Here is a 10,115-nt window from a genome sequence, read left to right on the forward strand (position 1 = left end):
TTATTTTATACTGAATAGTTCCGTGCCTTCAATAGCACAAAATGTTAACCAAAACAAATGACGTTACAAATGAAATGAGAAGGGTGAGACAAGGGTCTTTCGGTTATTCCACCCAAGAGCAACTTATATATATATATAAAAAAAAAAAGAAAAATGAAAAAAGCAAATATGATTATCGCCAACAGAGCAGGAGCAATTCCGTCATTTGGGTTTTCGTTTTATACGCATCGGAAGCATGCTCTGCTGTTCGCTGCAGCAAAATTTCGCTTTCTTCCACCTTCGCCATTCATGGTTCCCATGCACACCTTAAATAACTGCATGCCACGCGCAGCGGAGCGATAGTCGGATCTCCCGGCTAAGCCCACGCCCTCTCCTCCTCAAGAAGCGGAAGATCACGGCGAGTTCTCCGGCGGATCCCAGACGACCTCCGCCCCACCGGGACCCCTGCGACCCTGAACCAGGAAGATCCTCCTCCCCCCTCTCTCAGGGTTTCTTTCTTTCCTCCGATTTTTTTCCCGTCGATTCTTCGTGTTCGTCGTTGCGGGGATTTCTTTCATCTCCTTAGCCGTCCGTCCGGATTTGATAAGCGGATGCAGAGGTTTTCGTGAGTTCCGGTCGGGTTTCCGGCCGGGGAATTCTTCGCGGGATCTCATTCTGGTCGGCCGAGATGTACGTCAATCCGTCGGCGCAGCTTTCGGAATCGAATCGGAGGATCATCGATCCGAGCGGCACGTCGAAGCGTGTCTACCAAACATGGAAAGGAAGCAATGTACGTTTTCTTCTTCTTTTACAGCTCCTTCGTGTTTCCTGTTTTGGAAGGTCTATGTTTCTTTTTTGTTTCTTTCTCTTCTTACTGAGCAAAGTTTCAGATTTTGTTTGAGATTTCTTTCCTCTTCTGGCGATGAATACAAGAAATTGATGATCCTGAGTTTTGATTTCGATATATTGATAGCGTGATTTGAACCTGAAAATTTGGTACTGTAATCTTCGTTCAGGATTGCAAGAATGCGTCTCGTTCAATGAAAATTTCTCTCGTATTTTCTGATCAGATGTTCAGAAAACGATTGTACGAAATTTAGTTTTTTCTTAGTCGTTCTTGCTCCGTGAAGTAATCAGACATTTTGCTTCTAGTCTGAAACATATCCTATTTTTCGATCCCGTTTGCTGTTTAGGAATACTTGGTGAACATTGATCCTTCTGGTTTGGGAGGAATTCATTCAATAGCGTAGTTAGATCCGTAATGAGCAGAACACGTGCACTTGTTGGTCACGAGAAGGGAGTTTAGAAGGTGCGAAGTTTAAATGGGAGCTTCTTGGAAATTGGTTGTGCCAGTGGAAGGATCAGCAAATTGTGTATTAGTATGCGAAAGCAATGTACAGGGCCGGCTGGCCTCTTTGAGATTTGAGCCTCCTATTTTGAAGGGGCCTCAAATCTTTTAATAGCATGCATTAATATCAGCTAAGAATATACCTCTGCCTTAGAGAAATCAAATAAAGGTTCCGACACTCCTGATGAACAGCATGCCCGCACGAAGAAACATGAATCCCATCACAACCTAAAGGACCAAATCCACCAAATTTTGATGTGGCATCTCCTTTTGCTGCAGAACCATAACCACCAGCTTGATGGATATCAGAAATCCATCGTGACACAGACTGCACATAATCTCCTAACAAAGCCAAATCTGCATCCCAACCAACTGCAGTACCTTCTTCAGAATGTGAAATAGAAATTTTTTTATCTCCCTCCCATAAATGTCTTGGCTTCATTTTATTGTCAGAAGTATTGCCCTGAAATGGATTATGGTTAAGATCAGCAAACACATCAATAAAAGACGTGTTGTCATCAGCATCATAATATGCCATACTTTCGGGATCAGGAAAATGTTCAACTTCAGTTTGTTTTCCACCACAAATAACCACATTTACTGCATTCCTGATCAGCTCCACCAAGTGGATTGATGGATTCATATCCATTCTATTGGAGTCATTATTTCAACCAGACCTGTCTACCATATGATTAGAGACTAGTAAATTGTCCAAGTCCCATTGACAAAGCTCATTTCATGAAGGTGGGGCTTTCTCAACAAAACTTGTCAAGCGGGATTTCTGTTTTCCATTAAGGTGATACCAACATTATTTATGTATTTAATAGCATGCATTAGTTCAAAGCCTGAACAAAATCAGAACGTTAAGACAAAAAGACTGCTTACCTGGAGATGTATCAGATATGATACTTCATATTTAAAAGCATGCATACAGGGCTTCTTGAATAATATTAAGCAATAAATGTGGATTTTAGATAATATTTTTTAAATTATTTTATGGTTTTTTGGTATATATATATATATATATATATATATGAACCCAATTAGTAAACATGGAGGATATTAAGAATTTAAGAAAAAAAGGTGCAACCTCTTTAATAAATAATAGAATTTTTATGTACAATGAAAAAAAAAATTTAGGGCCTCATTTGGCGGCTTCACCTAGGGCCTCAACTTCTCTTGAGCTGCCCCTGGCAATGTAAAGGCATTATTATTCCCATTTTTTGACTCTAGTTCCTTTCTGTGAAGATTGGAGATTGGTCCTTTGAATGCTTCTGGTCATCCGGGAAGTCTTCTCTCAGGTCATCCCCGCATTCATTGTAAAATGCAAACCTATGCATTTCTAGAAGCAGTGTCCCATACATGTGGAAATGAACATCTTGCAAGGGCAGGCTCAGGTTGGAAGATTGAGGGCCTTGTTCAAGGGGAAGGTCCTAGCCAAGCCTATTCTACTTTGTGCTTATATGCGACTGCATGGGATGGCCAGGCCTAGTAAATGAAAATTGGACTGTACATCTACCTGTTTTTTTGAACTAGAGCTTGGCCTAGGCCCGTGTCCGACCTTCAGCCACTACCTGGTATAAAGGTGGAGTATCTGATGTTTGTTGGTGGGGGCAGCGTGATGTAAACTCCTGCTTTCTTGGCAGCCAATCCTTGTGTAATCTTTCACTCGTATTATTTAAATTGATGCAGCTGCAGATAAAATGTTTTAGATATGTTTGTGTTGCTTACATAGGATGCTTCTCATCTCATGTATGTCATATCCGACCAACATCATATTTGCTAGAACTGTTGGTTGTCTCACATGCATGGAACAAGTGATGTTGCATGAGTTTCATCACAAGAATTTGACATGCAGTTTTAAGGAGCAATTTTACCATATATTTTTAATACCTTATGCAAATTAAGATTCTAAAGCACCATCCGGAGTCTTAAATTGTAGATCTGAGTATGACCTGGTTCAGGTTTGTTGCTGCATCATTGTTGTAGCTAGTTGGTGATCATATCAGTCAATGGGTGTCCGAGAACTGATTGAGTTAGCAAAATTCTTGAGGCATAATTGATTGTTGCTGCTCCTAATGTTGCCCCTATATGAGCATTAGGGGCAAACTCATGAACTTTTGAAGCATTAAGAATTTTTAGATCTTACAAGATAAACAGTTATAGTCTTGGAATATATTCTGTATATATGTGGTTTGTTTGGAAATCAGGTGTTTTTTTTTTGAGTAGCTATCTTTGTACAGTTTTGGATGCTGCGATATTTTTGTTGCATCTTTTTCTATTGTTTCCAAGTTAATACTTGTTTTGTGTTCTTTTTGATGTCCAATTTTACGTGAGTAAGTACGTTTAATATCTCATGTATTGTGATTTTTTGCAGAGGTTCTTCCTTGGGGGCAGGTTGATATTTGGTCCAGATGCGAGGTCATTGGTGTTAACAATATGCCTTATTGTTGTTCCAGTTATCCTGTTTGGCGTGTTTGTTTGTAGAAATCTAATGTCCGAGTTTCACAATCATTTTGGGGACCTTATACTAGCTATTGCTGCTGTCTATACAGTATATGTAAGTTGCTTGACTTCTCTTTATTGGCATGTTATTTATTACTTTCTATTTTAATTTATCTTTTCAGTAATTTTTGAGTTTTTATTGTGTCATTGTGCACAAACTCACATACAATACACAATGAAGAATGAAGGGGAACTGCAAGCATTGCTGTGATATTTCTTATGGAGAAGTTGAGTTTTGATATTGTTCATCCTGTGAGAACCTCCACTTTTATAACACCACACGTTAACTCTAGATAATTTATTGCTACTCATGTGGTACTTATGGCACTGTTTTTGACGTAGAAAGCACTCAAAGACAACAGACACACACACACAAAACCACATGAGCACACCCATAGAGACAATTTGTAACATGTGTGTGTATATAATCCAGGATAGGGTACAGGCATTTGAATAAAATTGTCATTGCCAGTCTTTTCCGGGGTTGATTGTTCCCTAGGCATGAGGATACAGCTAGAGGGCTTTGACCACATGTTTGAGTACACACATGCACATGTAGGCCATTCCGCACATACATTGTGGTGTTTCCACAGTATATATTAATCTATCAGGGCTAATCTGGTTGGGACTGATTGTGTTCAGGATAGATAATGTAAAATTCTTTCTAATGATGACCATGAACCATCTTTGGATTCTGGATCAGATTAGGACTGAGATTCAGAGATAGATGATCAGAGCATGCTGGTGGTAGTTATGCTTTGGAGCAAAGTAAGATGTCATAGTGTTCAAACTTCAAACTTAATTTTCATTTTATACCTGGCTGATTGGTAATGTTGAGGCATGTACATCAATTTTTTGGATGAATATCATCTGCAATGGATTGGTTCTTTCTGCATTCGTTGCTCCGTGAAGTCTAACCCAGAGGTATCGGAAGCGCCATAGAGAATGGGGAAGCATGCTTCTTCGAAATGCGTTTCGAAAAAGCGAAACGTTGTGCTTCCAAAACGTCATGAGAAGCGCACAAAAAATTGAGAAGCGCGCTTCCCCCTTTTTTCATTTTTTTGTATTTTATTTTTATTTTTAATTTTTTTTCTCTTTTTTCGCTTCTCCCTTGCATCCCCCTCGCTTCTTGGGTCGCTACCGAGATGATTCCTGGTTCACTTCTAAGTCGTCGTACGCTTTCTGCTTCCTAAAATTTTGAAAGTGCCTTGCTTCCCGCTTCCGCTTCTCGAATCGCTTCCCGCTCTCGCTTCCTCGATTGACAACTTTGGTCTGACCTTTGTAGTGCCACTGAAGATGTAATTTTTTGTTTGCTATATCGTGATTATTATTTGTTGCCAACATTCTTTTGTTGTCTGTCTCCATTATTAAATTATTTTTCTCTTTCTCGCATGTGAAGGAAAGTTCGAGGAATTAATCGGGTTCAAATTCAAATTACAATCAACACCAAATCCAAAACCCCTACCCAAACCCAAACCCAAACCCAAATCCAATTAAAATCCAAACCCATTATTCTACCCAAAACCAGACCCCTATTCCAATCCAAAGTCCAACCCCTATACCCTATCCAAATCCAACCCCAAACTATTATCCGTACCCAAACCCTAACCCCAAACTATTATCCAAATCCAAACCCTAACTCTATTAAATACCCAGTCCATCCACCTTTGTTGGGACCACCTCCCCCACCAGACCCTCAGTAGCGATTTCAACCAGTTCCTCCTCCTACTTGGAACCGACTGAGACTGCCTCTAGCAGCCACAATACAGGTACAACGTGAGCCAGCGCGCCCATCACAGGACGATAGAGATCGATGCCCTCAGCAGGTCACGAGGCACATGCTGATGATAATAGTCAACGACGAGTTTTATGAACAGCAGAACCCACTGGCTCTGCAGGGTGTCGAGACCTTAATAATCATTTTGAATGAAGCTTTATGGCATCTCTTGTGGGTGGTTCCTATAAAGAACTCTACAGGACAGAATTCTATTGCAAGTCTTTCTAGTCATAGGTGGCTTTCGAGTGAATTTATTGACCAAAGAGTTAGTATGGTGACATCTGAGCTTTTGGCACAGTTGCAAGATTGGAGTAGCAGGCGGCAGTTTATATTACCTGATGATTCTCATGCTCATGAAGCAATCAACAAAAATTTCTTTTCTCTGGTTGTAATTGAAAACCCGGGAGTTAATAACATATTAAAGCAATCTCCTTATCTGGAGCCATTTACGAGTAGCGTCAGAATTTACACTTCACAGTTGGGAGCTATACAACAGTCAAATGGGGCTCATGCTTTTTTCACTAGGCATCGACTGTGAATAAGACGTGATCGAATTGTTGAAGATGCATTTAGTCAGTTGAGCCTATTGTCTGAACAAGATTTTAAGGGAATGATCCGGGTGACATTTGTCAAGGAATTTAGAGTCGAGAAGGCTGGCATAGATGGAGGAGGGTTTTGTAAGGATTTTACGGAAAACATAAGTCATCAGAGCCGACTTCTTCCCAACTCGGGGAGAATGATGCAGAGCAGGTCCGGGACATCCCAGACGTCACAGACCCACCAACACACAGACGTTGTTGTGGGTCCGGACCTGAGACCCGGATCCAGCTGAAGCCTTTAAAAGCCCCTCTAGGATTGCGTGCGCAGGGAACAGATGGACAATTGAGTCGCCTTTTTTTGTCTTTTAGCAGTTTACCTTTTTTTGATATTCCTTTTATCTTCTTCATTGCTAGTGTTGTTTTTTTTGTTTCATTCACGTCACGTTTGTTCTTTTTTTTTTTAACTATTTCATCAATTGTCTATTTGAAGTTTCATTGAAATAAAGAAAACATACAACACCCACACTTTGGGTGGTTTCTTTTCTCCCCCTCATTACTGCACTTTGCACGATCAAAGGGTCGTGTCAGCTATTTCAACCAACAGGTGATTTGCAGCCGCCCCCCCCCCCCCCCCCGACTGTGCATTGACGAAGCATCAAACACAGCAGTTAGCAGTACCGTGCCGATCTTGTCCTTGTTTCCCAACCTACCACGTCGGCATCCACGCGTGACCGTTGCTATCCCACTCGCACTGCCTCAGTTTTGGATAAATATATTAACATTTGGTTGTTAATGTTAACATGCATTTTCTAATTATGACATGATGTTGTTAGTGCTAATATGCATTTTGTTGTTAATGTTATTTTTTTTAATGATTGTTCATATTTTATTTCTTAGATACTTACATAGAGCAAGTTGTTGCAATAATGTTACTTTTACATGTTAATCTCATATTTTTTCCGTATTTAATTGAGATTTTTTTATTTTTTGTTGGTTGTTGCTTCATCAATAAAGCATTTCTTATTTATTCATAATTTTAGATAATTTTTATAGTTTTAAGTTTTAATAAATTTTTTTTAAGGCTTATGCTTTGCGCCTCGAGGCTTATGCCTCGCCTCAGATTTTGGTGGAGCGCCTCGCTACGCCTCAACGCTTTTCACAACACTGGTCACCTACCATGTTGAGTATGAGTTTGATTGCTTGTTTCCTAGGTAGCCAATGGTTTCCATGTTCCTATGTCACAAAGACACGTGGACATGAGGACTTGTGACATGGGTTCAAATCACAAGTTCGAATTCTTTTTGGAAAATAGGACAGGAGGACATGAAATTTTTTTAAAATTTTTTATCAATAAATTTTTTTGATATTTTAATGTTAAAAATATATTTTGTATTGAAATAAGACCTTAAAACAATAAAAATAATAAAATATTTTCTGTACATGTTAGTGTCCATGTCCATGTCCGCTTGTGTCACCAAGGACATGTCACACTGTGACATAGCCATGTTCATACTTGAGGAGTGCAGTAAAAGCGTTTCAATTTTGCATTCAATTGAATGACACCTACTTTGTTGAGATGTACTCATTGAATGCAGAAAAAGTGTTTCTATTTCCTGTCGAATTTAAACTATGTTGTTCCATTATTTACGTTTAGATATCTTTTGTGGGTGATATTATTGCTTGATTGGTTGTCTCCTTCTATAATGTAATTCTATCTTAGCACTTATTTTTTCCTCCTCTCTCTCTCTCTCTCTTGTTATACCGGTTGTTTTCTGATATAGGTCTTGTACTCTGTTTTCATCAACACATGTATTGGGCTGTTTGTCTATTATTTTTTAATTTTTAGTGACACTTGGACTTTCATCTAGGTAATTGTTGTACTTTTGCTCACATCTGGAAGAGACCCAGGAATAATTCCTCGTAATGCACATCCTCCAGAACCAGATGATGATGGTGATTCGATGAATTTGTCTACAGAATGGCCAGTTGGTCAGGGATCCATGCCAAGCTTGCCTCCCACAAAGGACGTTACAGTCAATGGGTTTGTAGTTAAAGTCAAGTACTGTCACACATGCATGTTATATCGGCCTCCAAGATGTTCTCATTGCTCAATATGCAACAATTGTGTTGAGCGCTTTGATCATCACTGTCCTTGGGTTGGACAATGTATAGGACTGGTATGCTCTCCTTGTGCCTGCTTGCTCTTATTTGCTACAATGGTGTGAAGCTGTTGGTTGGGACTGAAAAAATCTTCTTTGAACTGGAAATGGTCCAATTGGAAATTATCTTAAGTTATTCAAACAAAACAATCAGGCTTCTGTTTCTGACTTAAAAAAAACAGTTTTTTTTTTGTGTTTTTTACTTTCTTTTTGGTGACACATGTTATGTACGCACATCGTGCCAGTTTGGTCTCGTCCTTTGGGCTTACATGTTGAATCATCTGAAAGTCCTGTTCCTTGCTTTGGTGAAACAGATGCTATGCCTGCCATTGTTGTGCTCAGTTCAAACCTTCTGTTTTTCTTTGATACTTGCAATTTTATTGCTGGTGTGATCATTCTTACATGACAGTGACCTTGTATTACAGAGGAATTATCGATTCTTTTTCATGTTCGTCTCCTCAACTACACTTCTATGCATATACGTCTTTGGCTTCTGCTGGGTAAATATCATGCAGATAATGCGGACATCAGATTGCAGTCTTTGGAGAGCATTCATGCAATCGCCCGTATCTGGTGTCCTCATCATATATACATTCATAGCAGTGTGGTTTGTTGGAGGTCTGACAGGATTTCATCTCTATTTGATTTCTACCAACCAGGTTTTCCTTAACCTTTGTGTGAACCTTCATCTCTCTTCTGCAAATTAGATATAAGCTTCTAAAACGATATACTTATGCAGACCACTTATGAGAACTTCCGCTATCGGTATGATGGGAAAATGAATCCTCATAACCGTGGATTATACCAAAACTTTCGAGAGATCTTTCTCACTAAGATGCCTCCTTCCAAGAACTTCCGCGAAAAAGTAAAGGAGCAACCGGCAAACTTTACTGCCTCCCTAGGTATGGGCCATGTTTTGAGCCCAGAGATGGGGAAAACAAGTTTGGACATTGAAATGGGTGGGAAACGGCAAACAGTGGATGCTGAGGAGCTTGCAGATATTCAGAGCCAGATGGAGGGTGTTGGGGCCCTAGAGAGATGCGGAGCTAACCCATCACATCTGAACTGGGACCAGAAGGCTAACTGGGAGATAACACCAGACCTAGACGCAGTGGCCTCAGAGTTGGGTACGGAAGCTGGCAACATTGACAAAGACAAGGGTGAGGTGAATCAGTAGAAAATGATGCACGCTTTGATGGTCCGATGCAGTGATACTAACTGATCGATTTTTGTGCAATGCTTCGGTTGGGAGGTTACCATAGAACTTGGTTCAATATGGGCTTGGTAAGTGATCAAATCTCACCGATCATTACATACTGAAGCTAGTGGTTTCAATTGGGGTTCAAAGGGGTCATATTGTACACAGATTCGTTTCTGAATTCTGTAAGCTGTAAATGTTTGCAAGTTCAATATGTGATGTTTCCAAGTGTGTTGTTTGTGGTTGCGTGCTGGTGATGGACGATGAATCGAAAGCCTATGAATGGACAAAAACTGCTTCACGATCCACTTTCTGTGTTTTTTTCTTTTCTATGTTGGCATTCTGTTATTAATTTATGAAAGCTATTGTTATGTGGAGTACCACAATGCTTTCCAGTACTTACTATCTGTCTGGTATACAGACAAAAACAAATAGCAGTCGAGGGTGAGTTTTGCTATAATTACTGAGCTTGATTCGAGCACAGTCCTGATTTGTAGGCTTGACTGGTAAGGTGGACTCCTTCAAGGATGTAGGTGTCCGATGCATCTGGCCACTGTTCGGGTCCAGCCTGGATCTAGTTCAGAATACTTGGATGCAGTCAGATATGAGG

The 10,115-nt window shown here is 40.0% G+C and overlaps 1 protein-coding gene across 2 annotated transcripts; it reads left to right on the top strand.

Annotated features, from left to right (window-relative positions):
* Nucleotides 1–249: 249 nt before the first annotated feature.
* LOC149811317 (putative protein S-acyltransferase 7) lies at nucleotides 250–9,733 on the top strand. Of its 2 annotated transcripts, XM_089993452.1 has the most exons (5): nucleotides 250–769; nucleotides 3,705–3,887; nucleotides 8,017–8,325; nucleotides 8,733–8,966; nucleotides 9,047–9,733. In XM_089993452.1, the coding sequence occupies exons 1-5, from the start codon at nucleotides 668–670 to the stop codon at nucleotides 9,482–9,484; spliced, it is 1,266 nt and encodes a 421-aa protein (XP_089849578.1). In that variant the 5' UTR covers nucleotides 250–667; the 3' UTR covers nucleotides 9,485–9,733. The 2 variants fall into 2 exon arrangements, with proteins under 2 accessions (XP_089849578.1, XP_089849579.1); XM_089993453.1 differs by lacking the exon at nucleotides 250–769 and having other exon boundaries at nucleotides 3,759–4,084.
* The last annotated feature ends 382 nt before the right edge of the window (nucleotides 9,734–10,115 follow it).

The sequence above is a fragment of the Nuphar pumila genome, chromosome 17, assembly GCF_984573655.1.
Source record: "Nuphar pumila chromosome 17, dmNupPumi1.hap1.1, whole genome shotgun sequence".
Taxonomy (NCBI): Eukaryota; Viridiplantae; Streptophyta; class Magnoliopsida; order Nymphaeales; family Nymphaeaceae; genus Nuphar; species Nuphar pumila.

Bases quoted from the DNA above. Each gene is read 5' to 3' on its own strand.
- LOC149811317 (XM_089993452.1), top strand. From the start codon at position 668: ATGTACGTCAATCCGTCGGCGCAGCTTTCGGAATCGAATCGGAGGATC. The intron at 8,326-8,732 runs GTATGCTCTCCT...CTTGTATTACAG, and splicing joins TTGGACAATGTATAGGACTG to AGGAATTATCGATTCTTTTT. The intron at 8,967-9,046 runs GTTTTCCTTAAC...ATACTTATGCAG, and splicing joins ATTTGATTTCTACCAACCAG to ACCACTTATGAGAACTTCCG.